Raw genomic sequence first — 21,965 nt, forward strand, 5'->3', positions numbered from 1 at the left:
AGATTGGTGTTGATTTGTGCAGGTAGTGAAAGAGGGGTGTGTGCTGGCTGTGTGTGTTTGGGGTTATTGTCTGTGCTGGTTGTGATGTTGTGTAGATGGTTGATTTGTGTGTAAGGGGGGCTGTGCTAGAAGAGTTGTGTGGATTTGTGTGCATGACAGTTGGGCACATGGGTGTGGCAGTTGGACCAAATAATCCACCATCTGTGCAGTCTCCCTCATAAAATCAATGAAACTATTGCATGCAAATTAGCTGAAGAGTAAGGGTGGTGATTTGTTGAGTTACCTCTGATATCACAATGGTCTAGAACTCTACAGATATAATAGGCTTCAGAGTGGCAATCCTGGAATCTTATTATATTCTATAACCCCCAGCAGACAGAAGGAACTGCAAACACAAATGACAGAGAGACACAAGTGGTAACTGTCAACCCAAAGCACACAAACATCTTAATACAGTACAGTTCCCTGAAGGAAATAATTCTGTGAACTTCTAGTTGTTAGTATAGTGCCTCGAGTGAGTTTATAACACCAATGCATATGAATGAATATATAAGGGAAAAATAAAAATGCAGGACTCCCTCTGAAGCCATGGTGATAAAAATTAAATGTATATTCCACTTTATTGTTATACATATTTTGAGATGATAAATACATATTTGGAAAAACAAAGTTCCATTGCCCTGATAACACATTATATTAAATTCATGTATGCTGTATTCAACACAGTAGACAGGGTCAGTTAGAATGGTACATACATTCCACACATATTACCAAAACAGATAAATTGCCCGATATATAGAATCTGGTATTACAAACCAACTACTAGAATAACTACCATATATGGATTTCCCCTAACCTTGTTTCATAAGCGATTCAACAATATGGATGTTGTTTTATCGTGTACAACAGAAATTTCTCTTGATATCACAGATAACCTTGTTATTGTTTAAATTCATAACTAGTCTTTTAATCTTTTCTATCCTTTATATTTGTTATGAGATCTAGGCAACTATATTAGAAGTACATTTGACACATTCACACAGGACAAATCCAGTATCCACAAAGGACTCTCTAATGGTATGGAACTGCTGTACAAGGTGAGGCTGGATTTTGGAAGGCTATAAAAATGGGTGAATAGCCCATACGTGGTGCAGAGCCAAACCCTGTGGAGGGTCCCTGCATGACAGAATACAGGGGATGCGTGGACATAAATGGCGGGAACAGCAAGAGGAGGCCGGAGAATCTTCCAATCCCTTGCGCCCCAGAATTGGGAATGTGGGCCTTCTTCAGCATTCATGAACCAGCTACACAACCTCCTAGAGGGAAGATTCCTTCCACTGTTGCCACATTCAATGCACAGCCCACTGGATTTGGCCCATAGCTTGCATAGCTATTTTTCCCCATAGTTGATTTAAACTACCCAAATGTATTAAAAGACATTAAAGTCAGACATTAAATTAGAAAATACATATTAAAGCTCTGTTTAGAAAAATGCATTTGATTTAAAATAGCAAGCATATTATCTTATTATTTTTCTTCAGTTAGAAATAACAAACATTAATCATTGCAACCATTCATCTATTTAGTACTGTTTAGCAAGTACTAGTAGTCTGATAACTCAATGTTGTCTTATACAACATGGTGTCAATTTTAGGATGTAAACATTTTACAGGCAAAATGACCAGCACTCATGAAAACCACAATTAAAAGAAAATAGCTTATAAAACATCAGGAACAGTTGGAACCAATAATTAGTAGAATAAATTTGCAATAAGATATAATTGAGCCAAATGTATGCACTATAGAGGTTAAGGAGAAAATAAGAGACACTGTTAATAGGATTTTTTTATGAGCATTGAGAGGAAACTATGCCCCAAAAGATTAGAAATAATTATTTTCAGAATCAAAGATCTCTTTAAAGGTCCAGATCATTTGAAAAAATCTTTGAGAGAAACTTTCTCCCTCTGCATTTATGCTGTGTAATATTTATAATGTAATACTAGTGTCAAACATACTTTTGTCAATAGTACAATCCTTCCTAAAAGCAAACACTTTCTGAAATTCTACAAACAGGAAGATACATAAACACTGTGGTTTCCCTATTTAAAAAAATGTTAATATTTTACTAAACAATTGACGTGTTTCTTCAGTTGAAAGAAAAGGGTGCCCAATTGCATTCACAAGTCTCAAGCTGTATAATTTAGCTTAGAAAGCCAACTCTTCTCCATAATCCAACATGATGCCTGGGACCTTTGGCTAGGTAACCAGTTTTTTCCCCCCAGTAAAAATGTGACCACATTACTTTGGGACAAAAGCCTGGTTCCTTTTGAATCAAAGATGAAACTCCCATTTGCTTCAATAGGATCAGGAGTTGGCTCTAACTCACTAATAATTGATTATGTTGTTAAGGTGTATTGGACTTTATATATATATATATATATGAAATAATGAAGCAGAAAGCAACCACACTGTCAGACTGTCAAGATAGAAAGATCACAGTTGCAGGCAGAGATTTCTATAGTTCTTTTAAGACAATTTCTGGGGTCCTGTCATCCCAGGAGATGTCCATGCACAACTCCTATTGATTTCTCCTACTGAGTCCTTGTATTTTTCCAAGGTTGTTCTGGTTTATTTACATCCATGAAATGCTTAAATTTCTTACCTAAAAAGACATATAGAAATATCATTCTATTGTCTGAGCTCTTTACTGAAGTTCTAACCTTCCTGTCTTGAAAATGGTACCAGTACCTTGACGCCCGGATGCATTTTCTGTTGGAATTAGCATTAAAATTGCAGCTCCTAAGTATTTATCCAGCTTTCCAGTTAATATAAAGGGAAATGTTTAAACATTTTCAGGTATTAAGTACTGAGTTTTATTTCCTTCTTTATTTTACACATCCTGAACAAGGGTCTGGTCCTGAATTACCGAAGTCAATGGAACTTATGACATTCACTGACTGATCAGAGCAGACCTACATTGATTTTTCTTGTAGTCACCTATGTCAGTACCGGAATTCATTTTAGTTTTCCTCTAGTAGCTTGTTAGAAGTACATCGCAATGCTCCATATATGGTAAATGTTAAGGAGTAACTTTAGTACTCTTAGGTGTGGTCTACACTGCCACACTGGGTCGACGGGAGATATGCAAGCTACGTACTGTAGAATGTGTATCTCCCGTTGACTTACTTATGCTCCCTTACCATGGCATCTTCACTGTGCTGTGCTGATGGGAAATGCCCTCCGGTCGACGCAGCGTTACTCTTTTCTGGGGGGTGGAGTTACTGCTTTGAACAGAGAGCACTTCCGGGATCAACTGAGCAGGTCTCCACTGGCCGCTCAATCAATCCCGCTGCATCGATCAGTGGAGCCCAAAGCAGCGGAATCAGTATAGGCATACCCTTAGTCCTCAAGATGTTATTATACAATGGACCATATGTCCCAAGACAGCATCTGGAAATGTGTAACAGCCCAAACTATTTAATTAACAGTGGCCCTGGCATTTGTAATATCAGAAAATATGACTTCCTTGTTAGCATTATTTTATGCTGTTTCCCTCCTGCACTATAAAACACCAGGTAAAAGGGAGCTTGGAGAGAGCTGCTGGTGTTGAGCACAGCTGCTGAGGAAGCTGTATGGCCAGGGAGCAGTACAAAAGCACTAGAGCCCCAATTCAGGAAAACGTATTACTGTGAGCGTGTGAATAATCTCATTCCTGTTCAGGAAAGCATGTAATTAAGTGTTCTGCAGAGTGGGGATAGGATTACTCTCGTGGTTACGAGGAAACCTGTGTGTGTTTTGCTGAACTAGTGCCTAGGTCTCTTAACAAAAGCACCAGTCCTAGCTGCATGCCCTGAATTCTGTGGGATTTCCCTGTGTATATCAGGACATCTGTGTGATGGGAGGAGCACAAAGGCCCCTTTCTATTTCATACAGGATTATCTCATAGAAACTCCCTAAGTTTTGACTTGCTGATTTTTCCAGACTTCTAGGCATGTTTTTCCCCATACACGACATGATTTGGTCCTTAGTTTGAATGCAAAATATTACTTTGAACTCCAGGATAGTGCTGTTACCGACGAGAGATGCTTTGTTTCCTGTTAGAGAGGCATGGAAGTATTGAATCATACGCTTTCAGAATTCACCGAAGACAAAGGAGCTGTACAGATGTGACTGACAGCAGAGTCTAAACCATTACCTGTACAGCACGTAGAATCTGTATGCACAATACAGAAGGCCGCACAGATATGTAAGATGTCATTATGGTATGGAACAAACTGCTAGCTCTACAGGTAGACTAAAAAGGGAGGGCTGGGACAGAAAATTATAAAAATAGCAGAGAGAGTGAAAGGATGTTAGTGTTTTCTCAGTCCCCATCACTCATGTGGATCAGCATGAGTGATACAACAAAAGGGATGTTTTCAGAGCTGGTGCTAGGCATGAGCAAACTAAGCAATTGCTTAGATCCCAGAGCAGCTCAAGGGGGCCCCCTATTTGCTTTTTATTATAAGAACTTGCCTGTTTTAGTATGGGGGAGGGGGAATATTTCTACTTAAGGCCCCCAATAGGCTAGCACCAGCTCTAGATGTTTTACAGGCATCTGCAGGAATTAGTGACTGTTCCATCCATTTCTAATGGTTGATAAGTTTCTTCTAACAAAACTCCAATTTTTTGGCAGTTGGTTCTGTATAATGTTAAAAAAAATGGAGCTACAGATAGCTGGTCCATGAGAAAAATGGTTTGATGCTAGCAGCTATATATTAGTTATTCACTAAGGACCAGCTTAAAAGTATTTAGGTGCCTAACTCCTATTGAAATCAGGCTCCTAAATACTTCTGAGGATCTGAGGCTAAGGGCCTAAGCCCTGTATAGTGAGTCTGCAAAAGGCCTTTGCAGAGGGGTTGGTTTGACCCTTGGAGGATATAAAGAAACTGATGATAGGTCTGAACTGGAATGAACGGGAAAAGACAATTTAACATAACAATCTGGAATGAATAAGGTTTTCAGAAATACCAGGTTTTATCTGTATACATACACTTTACTGAGATTGTAACCAAGTCCCAAAGCAGTTTTCTCTCAAAATCAGGGATGGCCAAACTGTGGCTCGTGAGCTGCATGCGGCTCTTTTACAGTTAAAGTGCAGCTCGCGGAGGCCCCTCTGCCACCTCCATTCTCCGCCTGCCAGACTGGGGTTGGGAACATGGAACTTCTGCCCTACAGCAGGGTGGTGGGGCTAGAGGATTCTGCCCAGTGGAGACAGGGATCTCGGGAGGGTCAGTAGATTTGGCCACCCCTGTTCTAAATCAATAACAAAACATACAATTGACATTAAACAAAATGAATAGTATTTGGACAGTCTGGCAAATTGAGAATTTTTTTTTGTCAGAAGCTGTTGCATAGAATATTTTCATTTTTAGCAATGGCAGTCTCTCCAGAAGAAAGTTTGGAAAACATAAATCTTTATTTCTGTTTAACCTTTCACATTATTGCTAAGATTTGATGCAACTGTGAGTAATTAGGAGCCTTTTCTGATGAATTAATACCATGTGCTTGAGCTTACCATGTTAACAAGTCACAAGCTTGTGCCTGTCCATTGTAATATGACAGTTATTGGCAGGGGATTTCATGATGAGATTACAAGAACAGCTGCAGAAAATCTAAAGCAGTGAATAGAAATATTCTGTGAATCTGGGAAAACCATATAGCTTCCAAATGAACTATAATCACTCCACACAGTCAAAGCAAATGAAAAAAATGTTTAAAGTATGATTAAGTTTGAGAGTGGCTCTAAAAATCTTTCAAATTTTCTACCAGATCTTTTTATAGTCGTCCTATTGAAAAGGTAAAATTGTATACAAATGTGTGCATTAAAATATAGTCAGGATGCTCTAATAAAATGGTTTTATAGAATTAATGCGGATTAAAACTGGTGACAGCAATCTTGATGTTGCTTTATTCAGCAGTGCTGTGTGACTCTTGGCTAAGCATCTCTATCTTTTCTAACACTGCACCACTCTGTGCTGGGGGTGATTTTTCCGAACAGCTGTCCTTGTTTGTTCCCAGTTCTGCAGCTTCCGCCAAAGTATTAGTCAATGGTTTTCCAAGAGTTTCTGGGAGCATTAACGTTAACATTCCACTCAGAAAGGCCATGATTCCAACAACCAACTAGAAGAAATAAACAATTAATGTAAGGGATAAACATGTCTTTGGGTTCATGGAAAACATTGATCTTGTTTGAGAAGATACTTTTAAAATTTGGGAGCACTGTGAACTTCAATAAAAATCAAAGATCAAAAGTCTTAAATGTTCCTTGCTGTAATTGCTAAAATAAAACAAAAATACAAAAATTAGTAACAGATTGTTCAGCAAAGTTAACATAGTCCAAGTAAAATGTTTTACACAATGAGCTAAATATAGCTCCAGTGTAAGCAGGAACTACTTTGCACAAGTGAATAGAATGCATACAAATTAATTGAACTCTTTAGCAGGTATGTATTTTAAAAGTTACTGTAAGATTGCTTAAATTCATTTTTACATTTACTTTTACTGGACTACAACTTCCATATGTCACATAGTGGCGGAAAAGGAAGCTGTAGACTTTGTTCTTTGTCTACCAACTATACCCATCATCATAGTATTTGAGCACCTCTTTCTCCAATGCAAGCTGCAGGTCAGGATCTCTCAACTGTGATCACAGAGGTCCTGATTAAAGAATGCACTTAAACACATGTTTTAATCCATCCCTAGATGCTTAAGTTCATACTTAAGAACTGTTCTGAATAGAAATGATATCCTGAATCAGAGAGAGAAAGCTGACAGGGGCCCAGCTTCTAACTGACCCATGCATTGTGTCTATGTTCTGGATATGCTCACTGTGATTTCAGTATGCATTATTAATTATTATTATCATTATCATTTTATTTTATTACGGTGGTGGCCAAAGACCCCAATCAGGATTGGGATCCACTGTGCTAGGTGCACACACATAGGAAGACACCATCCCAAAGAACAATAGATGATTTCCCTTCACATTTGTTGTTCTGGACCAGTAATTTTCAACCTTTTTTCATTTGCAAACTCCTATGAAATTTTGAAAGGAGATGCAAGCACCTTTGGAAATTCAATCTGTGGTCCACAGACCCCTACCATAGAAGTCAGATTGAAAACTCACTGAACAGAATTCAACTAAAAATGTTGCATGTGCTAGGCACAGCATTTGATGCAGTATGAGAAAGGGCGCTGAACTATGGGCTTCTAAAGTAACAATAACACTTCCAGGTTTTGACCTGTAGGTGGGATATTCGCATACTTTTGACTGATCAGAAAAACAAAATGCCTTTTCTGGGATCTGAAATTTAATTTTCATGGTCACCTTTCACAGATCCCTTAAGATATAGTCTGCGGACCCCCACTGGTCCATGGACCAAATGTTGAAAACCCCTGCTCTGGACAATCAATACTTTTTTTTATTCTTCCTCATTTCCTCTTTTCTTTCATTTTTATGTCTTTGTTCAATAACAACAATAATACTTAGCACTTAACATCTTCAAAACATCGTACAGGCATTAACACATTAATCTTCAATCTTATCCCATTATGTCCCATATGCTCCTACTCTACTTCTCTGTAAATACATGTCTTTAATAAACCATTTCTGGTAAGTTACTTTTTCTGTTTTACAACTGTTATTCTGTGCATTTTGATACTGTGATATCCTCAACTTACCCTGTGCTGATCCCAACCTCTGATCCATTTTGTTTAATACTTTCCCTCTGAACATGAGTGAGAGAACATTTGAAATCACTGTGCCTACATCTGTCATAACACAGCCTGGGCATACTGGCATTTGCCAACCATCACCTATTCTAAATGAGAATAGCTTTTTGGAAGTCAGAAAGGAGCTTTCAAATTTGAACTCAGCTGTATGACCGGAGTTATTTTCAATTAGAAACACTAAGCTGTCTATGAACCCGCAGGTCCAGAACCACCAATTGTCTCAAGCCATCCTCTGTGAGAAGCAGAATCACATCTGTTTCAAACACTCTTCCTCTTACACTCAAATTGAATGCCGAAGCTAAAAGAGTAAAAAATTAAGCAAAATACTGTTGAATGCTACAAACTATAATGAAAATAAAAGTTACATTCCTACCATGAAGAGTTACAAAAGAGGGTTCATATTACTACTACAGTAGGAATGAATGCCGGACTGGTGGAGGTCTCTGTAGGCAAGTATACAGTTATAGGAGAAATATCAGTGAAGTGATTATTTCAAGGGGAGGATTAATAGTATACACTAACTACTGGATCCCATCTTTAATATTTGTCGGTATTTTCCTTGAAAACCCCTGTCAGCTCCTTCATTTTTCTGCCATCATCATGTTAGCATTGTACTGCAGTTGTGAGGAAAATAACACTTAATCTGTAAAAGCATCCAATGGATGCTTTTGCAGCTGGAAATTATTCATTTATCCTGTAGTCAACTCTCCACAGTTAAGAGTCACTCTAACCTGTGCCGCCACACTGATTGTCTAGAAATCTCCACACACTGCCTCTGTTCAGATCTTGCTTTAAAACTCTTAGGTGGAATTTCCAAAAGTGCTCAGGTTTGGCCTTTTCCTGATCATATTGATGTCAATGGTAAAATTCCTGATTCTCATCTATACTAAGGCTTCTTTACACAGTGCAAAGAGGTTGAAAGTAAGTATAAAACTTACTCCCACTTTAAAGTATCTTTACGCTACCAATGTGATGTAAAAGAGCCTTCGTGTAAATGCGAATCAGGCCCCAGGTGATTCCAGTAAGAATAGGAATAGGCCAGTGCTGAGTGCTTTTGGAAATCCCACCGTTCCTGTTCCAGATATCATCCAATTCATTCTGAATCATACTCACCACCTTCCCCCATTAAGCACATCTATTTAATCTCTTCCTAACTGTAACTACTCTACAAGCATACTCACTTCATCTTTACTATCTTTTACCTTCAACTGTTTACTCTATTTCATCCTCATGTGTCAGTTTCCCCTATTGATATGACAGCTGCTTTACCCAGAGCTGTAAAGGATTCTCTTCCTCTACCTCTCTCTACAAAGTAATTTGAAGTATTTCCTAGAAAGGATAAAATAGAAAAGTAAATTGGATGATATTGGATTAATAAATTAATATTAAACGAGTTAATTAATTACATTAATTAATTAATATTGGATTAATTTATATTTGAATATTATATTTGCTAAGTACCAAGCTGTAGACCTGCTTATTATTTAAGTAACTTATTTGTTCAAAATAATTTGGAATGGAATATAGGATGCGTGGCATAAACAGTATATCAACATTATGTATGTCAGTTTATTTTAAAACAATCAATCTGCTTTGTTCAAATTTTACCCAAAAATGTGTATGTTATCTGAGATCTTGCATGATAAGCTTCAGCCCAAGGCAGTTTTTAATAAACTTACAAATGCCCAAGGTCAGAGCTCATTAGGAAAAGACTCATTTACAGTCACTACTATTACAAAGTTTCACATACTGTATACAAGTGTTTTTAATGTACTGAAAGCTGTCCATATTTGAAATATTTGCAGTGCCACTTACACTGTCCTCAGATGTTTAAACTTTCCCCCAGCTGTGTTTTAACTGCAGGAGTTTTGAACAGATAAACCTTATCACTGCTAGTGAAAAGCAAAACTCAAAAGTGACGAAGAGTCAAAGGAGACTGTTCTCCTAGGATTACTGTGCTCTTCACATCTAGTTTTTCATGTTTTCTCTAGATTCATTTATTTGGTGTGATAACAGTGCTTTCTAGGAACTTTGTTTATTTATTCCTACACTCTGCTTCCCCATCATCACAAATGCATTAAAAAAAAACTGGAGCTAGGTTTCTTACATAATGGGCTGAGTTTTCAGACAGTCTCTCAAACCAGTCTCTAGCATTCACATATGAATATTTTATATTTGTAAAAATCAAATGGATACAATTCTACCTTTGTAGGAAAACCCAACTGTGTGTTAAAAACAAAAACACAGAAAGAGCAGCTGGGTTGAAAATTCAGCCCAATATATGTTCACCTTCTTAACATCTGTAATTCACATACAACCTGTGACATTAAAGGTGAATTTTAAAGTTTTTTCAAAGTAAAAGTAATTTAAAAAAATAAAATAGGTAAAATAAGCTCACTAACAGTTTAACTCCTCAATATAAGTTTTGTAACCATTTATGTATATTAACCTAAATTTACCCTTCTGAAAAAACAAGATTAAGCAATTTTAGAATTTCTGAACAGAACACATAACAGACTTCATAAAGAATAGGGGATAACTTGTGTGCACTGAATATAACTATAAAGTTTAAAATAGTTTGGACAAAATGAACTAAAAAATCCATGTAATGCTGAGGAAGTGCCCAATTTTTTCTACAAAGAAACTGCCCCATCTCTATTTTCATGGGACAGTTGAAGTTCCAGATGACTGTTGGATCACACAGTGGAATTAAGTTGAAGCCACATACAAAAAGAATATGTCTCTGAAATCCAAGATTTTGTTGACTGAGGCTTGCCGCCATCAGATTGACTTATCTGGATTGACTGAGCGGTCAGTGAAGACCTGCTAAATCGATCCAGAAGTCAACATACTAAAACCACCTCCTCAAGGGGCGTAGTGCTGCACTGACGGGAACGCGATTCCCGTCGGCACAGTGCAGTGAAGACGGCGCGCAGAAGAGAAGCACAGAAGTTGACAGGAATGACACAAGTTCTTTGCGTACTTTGAGTAACTCCTGTCGACTGCTGCCGAATCGCCGAGGTAAGTGTAGACCAAGCCTGAGTTCTAGTGAGCATCATCAGAGCATCATTTTCTTCTGTAGTCACCTCTTGAGCTGTTCTACACCAGGATAGTAAGAGCATAACCTTCTATGCCACCATCACAACATCCCACTGCCCCACTATTTGGCGGCTTCTGTCATTCTTTTTATCACTCCATATCAGCAGGATGCTTTGATCATAGTTAGGCTGGTGGTCCATGAGACCTTAGATATGATAGGTTTGTCCTCCATAGAGAGGGGCTCCAGTTCATCTCATGTGATCTAAAACGGTATCTATTCTTCAACCGACTGATAGAGATGGAGGACCCTGTCTTCATCAGCAGAATTTAACTTTTGCTCCCTTCCCCATCATCTGTGTTAGGCTATTCTGCTTCTCCAAAAGGAGATTGATGGCAACTAGAAAAGAAGTTTACTTAGTCAAGATCTTAACTAAACACAACACTTTTTCAATTTAGGAATGAGACACTTCTTCCAAATTACATGAATGATACAGTGCATCTTTGTACAAAAGATTTTACAATTTTATACCCGTATTCAATGCATACAAGATATGTCTGTCTTCTTTAAAGTGTCTGTAATATCAACTGTTCAGAAGATTTCAGAGGCTCACTTGAGTTCAGATTCATATTCTTAACAATATATAGTTAAACTATGAAAATTTAAATTAAGAATGAGAATATTTAATTCATTTTCCTTTTAAACATATCTGCACTTCAACTTTAAATCTCAGTAAGATGGATAACAAATGTTTGACTATCAAAATAAACATCTACCTGTGGCATGAAGATCCAAACACTTGTCAGGTAAACACAAAAAGGAGCAACTATACTCCCTATACGGCACATCATGCTCCCACTTCCTACAGCAAGTGACCTAGACATAAGACAAAAGGACACACAGCCCAGTGAGAGTGAAAGCAGATAAAGCAATTAATTAGAAATGCACAGATGCTTATAAAAATATTGGTATGCTAAGCTAAATTTATCTTGTAGTGAACTTTGGTTGCTTCTCTATATAGAATAAAAAGTATACTGAGCATTCAGTATAAATCATAGTTTTAATGACCATGAATATTCAGAAAGAGGGAACTGAATGTTAAGATAGCACTGAGCATTTTTCCAGTACCTCAGGGGACTAGTCTGTGTATAAGGGAACAGAAAATAAATGCAATACGTTTACTGCAGAGCCAAAAAAACAAACAAAAAAGGGATTGATCCTACTCTAGTAAAGTCACTTGGAGCATTGCCATGGACTTCAATGGGTGCAGGATTTGGCCCCAAAAGCATAACAAATGAAAGGAAGAATAGAAAAATAATTAAAAACATATGGCAAACTATTTTAAAATTCTTACCGTACAACTGTTGGATACAGTTCTGCTGTGTAAAGATAAATGAGGCCAAATGCAACACCTATTGCAAACTTTCCAGCCATATTTGCTAAGATAGTTAATATACTGAAATCCTATAAAAGAAAGTACAGATATAAACTTCACCATTTCAAATTTAATTCCAGTCCTTTATTTTGCAAAACTTGGATCATAAACTGTGATCCTTCTGTAAACAGTGAGCAATACTAATTCCATACTTTCCTGATTCGTTCCACCAATAAGTAATGGCTATATTTGATTTTGTTTACTAAGCAGTTTATTTCCAAACCTTTGTTTAATTAAGAGACAGAAATGGTAGTGTGGAACTCTTAACAGAAATATGGAAAATCTATTCTAAAGAACTCATCTTAATTTCTGAAGTATATTTAATTAATCTCAAACCTAAGAAAGAGATGTTGCATTAATATATCTCACATTCCACACAGTAAAGTACTAATAGAGATACATTTTAAATCATAAGTGACTAACCTGAGGGATCAGCATAATCAAAGCACAGATCAATGCACTTGATATAAGAAATGGAGTCAATGTGTTTCTTCTTCCCAGTTTGTCCATCCCAATGCAAGCAACGACATATGCAGGAAGCTCTACAGCACCTGTCATTATGAATTCATCTGGTGTTAAGTCATGATAATATGACTGCAAATATCCTTATAAATAATTCTAATTTGCTTTCTATGAGCATTTATTTAATCTAAAGATCAAATTGTTTTTTTTTAAAGTAGTCATCTCACAGAGATATAGGTGTTATATGAAAGGTATTTCACCAACATTTTGGGCTAAAGCCACTGGTGGCAAAAATGTCAGTGGAGGGCTTACACTGGCATAGATGTGGTGGTGGTGAATAAGAAACGCACCAGGAAACCAGACTATAAGGCACAAGGCAACTGCACCTCCACTTATGATGGGGCGATAGGCCTGTATGGGTATGCCTGCACTGCAAAAAAAAATCTGAGGCTGGCCTATGCCAGCTGACTTGGGCTCACAGGGCTCAGGCTAAGGGGCTGTTTAACTGTGGTATAGATGTTTGGACTTGGGCTGGGGTCTGGGACCCTGAGCTGTGGGAGGGTCCCAGAGATTGGGCTGTAATCCAAGCCCAAATGTCTACACTGTAATTAAACAGCCCTTTAGTTGGAGCCCTGCAAGTCAGTCAGCTGGCATAGGCCAGCCCCGGGTGTCTAATTACAGTGGAGACATACCCTAAGCAGTCAGTAAGATTATAGAAAGCAGAAGGCCAAGGCTCTGCTTTCACCAGGTTGACATTTATCATTGAAAATGTTCCAATTTTTTTAGTCTTTCTGCATCAATAATTTAAGAGTCTCCACTGTAAACAATAATGTATTTCATATGGACACCTGTGATCTGGATTTGCCAACTGCCCATGTGCTAAAGAGTTAAAGCCACAAATGCTTCTTACAATTGTAGACCATAGCACCAAAACAAACTTAATTACAAAAGGAAAACAATGGCCTTTCCAGTGAATTGTTTTCTGTCACTCACCTAGCTCACAGGTGTAGACAGCAGGGTTTACTCTGTCCCTCTTTGCTAATTAGAAAGATAGCAGTCCATTTACAATCACAGCTTTTTGTACTCTACATTTTCCCACCCTTTTTCCTTCTACTGCCTCCCTCCAGAGGAGCACTTCTTGAGCTAAAAAGGAACTAATTATTCCTTTTAAGTCTAGAATGCTTGTTTAGAACACAGTTTCCACACAGTTTAAACATGATTTGGATCCAGCCAAACTGTATTGAATCTCAGCTATATTGAACATGTTTAAACCCTTGGTTTGCAAAGAGTGCTGGCTAATATGCTCAGAACAAAAACAATGACTAGCGCAGAAGCGAGTCCTCAAAGTGCAAGAGCACAAATTGCATTCCTTGATTAAACACATAGGGGAGACTGAATCTGAAGTTGATGGAGGGAAGGAATTTCTTGAGTCTGCACTGTGTGTAGGGGGACTAGACTCTATAGTCTACATTAGTGATTGCTAAGTCACAGAAGACAAAGAAAATAGTTTTGAAATTTGCTAATACCATGATTTTACAGTATTGTATCATAACAACTTAGTTCTATTAGCAACATTACCATACTGTTCTCAACACAATAGTCAAGTTACTAACATGCTATAATACATGGCATTTTAAAATTAATTCACTAGTGCTCCAATCCTGCAAAGTGCTTATGTGCACATAAATAGTCACATTGACTTTATTGGGACAATTCAGGTGCTTAAAGGTAGGCACGTGCTTAAGTTCTTTGCTGGACTGGAGCCTACGTGCCTGATCCAAAGGCCACTGAACTAAATGGGAATCTTCTCAATGACCTTAAATAGACTTTAGATCAGGCCCTGTATGAGCTGACCAATTTTATCTTGTATAAATGATGTGTATGCCAAGAGAAAATTTGCAATCACATTAGATTAGAGGCTAAATTAAAGAAACATATCCCCTTAGATTTAAAAAAATACTTCTAACAAATTTAAAAATTATTGAATTAATAGTTCCAGAGGGGTAGCCTTGTTAGTCTGTTTCAGCAAACTAATGAGAGTTCTGTGGCACCTTAAAGACTAACAAATTTATTTGAGCATAAGCTTTTGTGGTTTTTTGCCCATGAAAGCTTATTCCCAAATAAATTTTAGTCTTTGAGGTGCCACAGAACTCTCATTGTTTTAAAATTAATAGTGTTACCAGTATAATCTAATATTTCTCTGACTAAGAAATTAGAAAAAAATCTCTATTTTTCTCAGTTCGTTTATTTTGACAGTATTTCATCAACTTCAGTTTCCCCTGTACTGCTAAGTCAATTTTCTCTGTTGTTTGTGTGGGTTTTTCACAGAACAGAGCAGAGAGAAACAATTTTAAAGATAGAAAAATGTGGTTTTACAAACACAATAATTGGAAGGAAAAGTCAAGGATGGTATAATACCTTAATATGCTCAAAGCTTGGTTTTTGGTTTTTTTGTAAATAACGATTTCAAGTTGACAAGAATAAAATCTGCATTTTTTAATGGGGTTGGTGATGGTAGGGGCAATTGGGGGGTCAGAAAATTGACTGTCAGATCTCTAGGCATTTATGATTTATAAGTTCTAGTTCTGTCATAAGCAGAATAAAATACATAAGATATTTACCTATGAGAAATAGATTTAAATATTCATTGCCTCCTAGATTGACGGAACTCAGGGAGAATACATAATATCCTAAACTCCCAGTGAACCAAATCAGCCAGACTGTAATGGTTCTTCTTGCAATGTGCCAATTATAAAATAGATCTAAGATGCTGTGCTTCTTCGTTGTAGAAATGTCATTATCACGCGTTCTGCTACTGACTAGATCATCTTGTTGGACTGAACACAGTTCAGAAATTTTACAAGGAGTGCTTACTTTATTCCATCTCGCCATTAAATTAATTACTTTTTGTGCTTCTTCATATCTTCCTTCTGACAGAAGCCAGAAAGGCGTCTCTGGGAGCATCCAGCAGCACAAGACAAAGGGAAGAGTTGTTACGGAAAGAAATATCTGATAGATCCACCAGGTTCTCACCAAAAATCCCACCAGTGCCACAGCCATAACTCCCACAGCAAAAAAAGCATGGACATGCATGGATGCCCATGTTCGAGCTTTAATGCCAACATATTCTGTCACATAAACAAAAACCACAACCAGATAGCCACTTGAAACCTGAGGGGAAAAAAAACAGAGAAAGGCTTAAGTCTATTCCTTTTGTGTGACAACACCACCAAAAACAGATGGCCAATAGTTCCAGGTTTGTGTATGTTGGAAGTTTTGAGAACCCACTAACTTGCCCTGTATTGGAATGCAATGCACTCAGAGTAAGCACATACTTTACAGGTCTGAAGTCAGTTGTATCAGGTCGTGATTTTCAGCGGCTAGTGATTTTGGATATCTCCGTTTGTGGGTGCCTAACTAGAAATACCTTTTTAAAAAGCCTTTAAAAATCAGGCCCCTGAAAGGTGTCACAAGTTGGAGACCTGAAAAATGGAACTACCCAAAACCAATTACTATTCTGAAAATCTTGGCCTCATTTTTAAGCATGTTATTAATAAAATGTGTATACTACAGAAATGGGTATTTCAAAATAATGATTTTCCACCCCCGGTATATTATCCTGTTTAATCATATTTTACAAAGTTGAAAGAGAATCTTCCTTACACTTTTATAGGCTCCCATAAGTTATCTAACCATACTAACAAGCTGTAATTACTGGCATGTTCTGCATTTAAAGTATTTCTTTATTGAATGTACTATTTCTCTGGCATGTATCTAGTGCTCTAGACACCTCAAAACACACAATTTAAAAAAATCTAAAGATGCTCCAATATAATATTTTGATTAATCAAATCTCCAGTTATAAAGACTCCAATTAATAAATTGTCATTCAAAATTAAAAATATATATATACATTATACTTCACCATCTAAATCATCCTTTAGGATCTGATCCTGCACACAGTGACTTTGATGGGAATGCACCCATTGATTTCAGTGGTGTAAGATTAGGGTTTTTAAGACCCAGTCCTGGAAGAGGATCCCTGTGGCCAGATACTTAGGCCTCTGCAGTTTCACTGACTCCAGTGGGGCTCAGTGCCTGCACTGGGTCTGCTTGTTTGATCAGAGCCTTCATCTCTAGCACTTCCACCTATGAACTCCCTCATCCTCCCTCAAACCTCATCCAATGCCCAGTGAAGTCACTAGAAAGACTCCTGTTGACCCCCTGGACACTGGAACAAGCCCTTAATGCCCATGAGAAAAGATAGGCTTTGCAGCATTGCTGGTCGTGAATAAATCTGTGCTCTGGCAGGTGAAGGAGAGAAGTGAATGCCAGAGTCAAGGACCCCTCTTGTTTTATGCTCTGTCAGCAGCAAGTACAGAGAATAATCTTTGGTGCTTTACACTTGGGAGAATGTTTCTTTCTGACTTCTAAACTATTTTAAACCACTTATTTCATTTTTCAACAAATGGGGCTTTTAAAAACTGGAGAAGGGAAGGAATAGAGAAGAATTATAGAGGGCTTTCATGAGGAGGATTAGGAAATTGCATTTAGGAAGAACTAGGATAAGCATCTATACTTACCATAGCAAGGAGAAATCGTATGACCATAAAGCTGTAGTAGTCAAATGTGAATGCCACTGCAATGCCAAATAAAAACTGACCAGTGCTTGTGAACCACATTATATACCGTCTTCCCACTCTGCATATTACAACAAAAACATCATAATTATTTCCTATTATTAAACATGTTTATTACGAGAGTGCCTGAGAGCCAACCAAGAACACGGCCCCATTGTGACAGGCACTACACAAACAGAGATGTAGAGAATCCCTGCCCAAAAAACTTATAATGGAAATAGATAAGATAGACCTGAGGTGAGGGAAGGGGTAGAAAAAACACACAGAGTGAACAATGGGGGTGGCATATGATAAATACTCTAAATATTGTACCAAAAAGCAAGTGCAACTTGGAAAATCTTATGAATAAGAATTAAAATAAATCTGAAAAGTACACTAGAGCTGTATTTAGTGCTCAGCACTATCACAGTACCCCTGGTTTGATTCTTAGCTCTGATATATTGCTCTCTAGGTGAGGGAAACGCTTTTATTTTTCTGTACCTATCACTGTGACCAATTTAATAGTATTGTTGAAACGGAGTCCCACCCAACTCTACTTGGCTGGAAGGAAGGTCTCCATAGAAAAGGGCACTATGTATGTTCATATTGAGCTTTAAATTTAACTTCTGTATCTGTAATCTGCCATTTTACACAGATTCACTCCACCCTATTTCTCTCTTTCTTAGACTTCTTATTTTAAGTAACAGCTACTTAACAAGTTTCAGCACAGATTAGCATGCAATAACACATGCTATCTCTTGCCATCTCAAAATAGAACTTGGGTTCCAGTGAATGCTTTCTGTACCTTATTTCCTCCCAATTAAATTAAGTTATATCATCTAATAAATGACAATCAGATACTTCCTCAGAGTTCTCTGATTTCACAAGTGCACACACAAATTCACACATACAGCAAGTACATTATTAGCAGGGAAATTAGGTAAAACTTTAGCTTCTCATTAAAAGTATCACAAGCCAGGTCTTAAATTATGTGTCATTCCTCATTCTGAAACAAGAGGATTTAAAACAAAGCTGTGAATCCTAAATTTGTTTGTCTGGTTTGCATATACTCTCTACAACAACATGCTGTATATAAACAAAAAATCAAAAGAAGTTAATACCAATAAATTCAACTGAAGAGAAAACAAACTAACAGAAAGATAATCTATTTATGGATTATCTCCGTTCTATTTTGTTTAACAATGTTCATTAATACAAAGTATGTTTCAGGTGTTGACTAGACAAAGAACAGGCCGTTTCATTTTTATTCTCTTATAATGTAAACTTAGAGATGTATTAGTTCCATCTTCAACAGCAGCAGCTTTTGAAGATTTGGGTTTGGGGTTGATTTTTGTTCTTTATACATGAATTTAATATCACATTAAAACAATACTGGAACGTGAAGTCTTACAGAACAAATATAGCCCAGACAGCCGTGCTGCAAATTTCCGTACAATGCCATGCCAATGTCCTTCAACCCTCACCTAAAAGAACGGAGGAGGTAGTTTTCTTTATGCCCGTTCAATCCTTAATCTCTGCCAAGATTCCTAGCAGAGATGCTAATTAGTGCCAGATGTGGTCATTCTTGTGTGGGGAACAACTGTTCACTGGAAACTGGACTGAAACTACTAATTTATTTCCCACCAGTCAAAAGCTGTCAGATAGTAATAACTTTCAGCTGTAAAATTTTTCATTGTAACTCCATAGAATACAATATGTTTATTCTCTTAAATGGATGTCTAGATCTTGAACTAATCCAACTGAGAATTATGTGACTATAGTGTCATTATCTGTGTCTGTATATTAACTAAAAATATTATGACTGATTTAGAGAGACATTGTCAGGTCAATTTAGGCTCTAAATTCAGGTTTGCATTAAAGAAAGTTTTACAAAGCCTTAAATTAACAGAACCAATTCCATACTTTTATAAAATCCAACTGAAAAAATAAGCTCTTCTTTATGCATTCACATGATGTGTTTACAACTGAAATAAGCAAACCAATAATGGTGAAAAGTGCAGAAGATTTTTAGTTTTAGTACTACAGGACCTGATTCTAATCCCAAAGTCTTTGCATCAGTCCCATAAAGTAGCAGTGACAGAAGTCAGATAATTTGATTTTTTAAAATACATTATTTTTAACCTTATAGCATAGCTTTAACTATTCATCATATCCATCATAAACATTTCTCTTTTTTATTATAAGATGAGGAGAACGGGGAGAGGGAAAGGAAATTATTACCAGGGAAACCCCACTATGTCCCTGATCCTGCAAAAAGCTCTGCTTTGACACAAGGTTCCACCCACATGGAGGACCTTGCAGGATCAGGGCCTACATTTGATATAAAGAAGGCAAAAAATTTTAAATAAATTTTCTATCAACAATTTTTAAAGTTTTTTGATAGAAAAAACACAGTCTGTACCAGAGAAAAATAAATATAAGTTCTGTTGAAGAACACATTTATTAATAAAACTGCATGAGATGAAACCTCTTTTAAATTAATACCTAATAGAAGAGCAAAGCCAATTAGGCACATACAGAGTTATTGCACTCTGAAGCTAAGTAGTAAGAGGATGGCACTATACCTGTCAGCCATATCACCAAAAATCACTGCTCCAAGCAGGACTCCAAGCATGAATGTGGGCTGAGTTAATTTTGCAAGCCATTCCCGGTGACAGACCAAATCCCATTCTGTAACAATGGTGCTCTTCCATTTTGTGTGATCATAGATGTAGCCATCAGAACAAGAAAAAACAGACTTATTGCCACTATATTCATATGCAAGATACAAACTGCCTTCCCGCTTGGACCTGCTGCACTGATCAAGTTCCCAAATTTCTCCGTTTTCCAGCTGGACCACAATGTAATTTTCTGTTAACATCCACAGTGTCCAAGCAGTCTCTATTCTTGAACTAGAGGAATTGCTGAACAGAACACTGGTCACATTTCCAGGGGCACTGCATACAAATTTAGGAGTAACAGCCATGAATACGGAAGCCAAGTAATGGATGCCACATGAGATAGCTTGAAAGACAGATGCAAAATAGACACATGCTTGAAATCTGTAATGAGAAAAAAAAAGTTTATGGGGAAAAAATACCTAAGAGATTTCCATAAGCAAAAGAAAAGGACCACCAAAATTATTTACTTGCTAAGTGCTAATATCAATCTAGTAATTTTTTAAAGTTGTAAAAGAAGTCATAATTAGCTATCTAGTGGGTTTTTCTATAGTGGTTCTTCTAAATTAATTAAATACTGCAAGAGAGCAATCATCACAGAGTGACACACAATTGTGTTCTCAGTTCCCCGGAAACATTAGAGTACACTCTCTTCTGTCAAAAAATAACTACATACTGATGGCTGTGTGCCTGGATGGACACATAGAAGGCGATTTTAAAAGAAAAATTGCGGCGCAGAGGCAGTAGATTAGATGACAAACAACAAATCCTTAGGTTAAGTAAACTGGCCTGAAAAAGAAGCCAAGGAGAAATCCATGTTGCAATGCCAGGATCTGCAGGACAGAGACACACACCTCAAAACACAATGGGTCACATTTTGTTGTCATCCACTCCCGTGTAACTGTATTGACTTCCACAGGGTTGCATGTGTGTAACTAAAGAGAGAATTTAGCGATAATGTAGTATTTTCTATACCAAATTTTGAACTGGGTCAGGTTTTAAGTTTGTTTTTTAAAAGTATGTGATCACGTAATTAAGGACTATATCATAATGCATGCACACAAATGGGATGGTGAATTAAGGTTGAACAGGTAACCTATATTCCAGCATTTCCTAACTTTTGAAAGCTTAACTTGGAGACTGCATATTCCTAAGTAAGACCACTGGTTTCTTCCACACTAAGTGTAGCTTGACTGGAAATTCTGAAATTCTGACAGTTTCAGGTATTACAAGGAGGCTTTTCTTGAATAAAATGTAAAAATGAATCATAGGGTCATTACAGTATTCAGATTCTTTGTTATTTATTATGATATTAAACACATTTAATTTTACTCAACCCTACAGTTTCATATTTCAGTGCACCATAATCATTTGATTTGACAATAAATCCATATCTGCACTGTAGAAGTTGTTGGGGGGAGAAGCTGGAGGTTTTCACAGGCATCCACTAAGGCTTATTCTACACTACACTATACCTACAAAAACAAAACCCTCTTAGGGTAGATGCATCTTATATCAGCAAAAAAGGTGCTTTCCCAGGATAGCATATCAGTTCCACAACAAAAAAAAAAAAAAAAAAAAAAAAGCTATACCAGCAAAAGCACTTTTATGCTGGTATAACTGCATCTGCACAAGGACTTTTGATGGTGTACAAAGGTTGCAAAATATCACCCCACCCCCCCAACCACTAGCACTACACCAACAAAAATTTTTAGTACTTGGCCTAGGTCAGTTTGTGATTGTGGGATATGCATATTATTAGCAGGATGATTTTGCTAAAAAGACCAGCAATGAAATAGTTAATGATGTTGACATTTTAAATGTGCATTTTAGGTTTCAGGGTTTAGAACACACTGAGAAAAAAGGGGACACTTCTCTCAGAGCTATTGTTTCAGACTATCTGCAGACTCAGGAAGACAAATAGCTTTGGTTTGGCCTTCATTTTTTATTTACCCAAGGCT

General features: G+C 37.2%; 1 protein-coding gene across 2 annotated transcripts; it reads right to left on the reverse strand.

Moving 5' to 3' along the window:
• Window positions 1-581: 581 nt before the first annotated feature.
• On the reverse strand, window positions 582-20,365 carry SLC22A16 (solute carrier family 22 member 16). Of its 2 annotated transcripts, none has more exons than XM_067546593.1 (7): window positions 19,912-20,359; window positions 17,291-17,408; window positions 15,329-15,878; window positions 12,669-12,796; window positions 12,165-12,274; window positions 11,587-11,686; window positions 582-6,162 (listed from the first exon to the last, which is right to left on the reverse strand). In XM_067546593.1, the coding sequence occupies exons 1-7, from the start codon at window positions 20,310-20,312 to the stop codon at window positions 5,950-5,952; spliced, it is 1,620 nt and encodes a 539-aa protein (XP_067402694.1). In that variant the 5' UTR covers window positions 20,313-20,359; the 3' UTR covers window positions 582-5,949. The 2 variants fall into 2 exon arrangements, with proteins under 2 accessions (XP_067402694.1, XP_067402695.1); XM_067546594.1 differs by lacking the exon at window positions 582-6,162 and adding an exon at window positions 8,984-9,102 and having other exon boundaries at window positions 19,912-20,365.
• Between the last annotated feature and the right edge of the window lie 1,600 nt (window positions 20,366-21,965).

This window comes from Emydura macquarii, unplaced genomic scaffold (assembly GCF_026122565.2).
Source record: "Emydura macquarii macquarii isolate MOO-44397 ecotype Brisbane River unplaced genomic scaffold, CSIRO-AGI_Emac_v2 contig_1146, whole genome shotgun sequence".
NCBI classification, from domain to species: Eukaryota; Metazoa; Chordata; order Testudines; family Chelidae; genus Emydura; species Emydura macquarii.

Bases quoted from the DNA above. Each gene is read 5' to 3' on its own strand.
- SLC22A16 (XM_067546593.1), bottom strand. From the start codon at position 20,312: ATGGCTGTTACTCCTAAATTTGTATGCAGTGCCCCTGGAAATGTGACC. The intron at 12,797-15,328 runs GTAAATATCTTA...TCATAATGACAG, and splicing joins TTTAAATCTATTTCTCATAG to GTGCTGTAGAGCTTCCTGCA. The intron at 12,275-12,668 runs GTTAGTCACTTA...TTTCTTTTATAG, and splicing joins TGATTATGCTGATCCCTCAG to GATTTCAGTATATTAACTAT.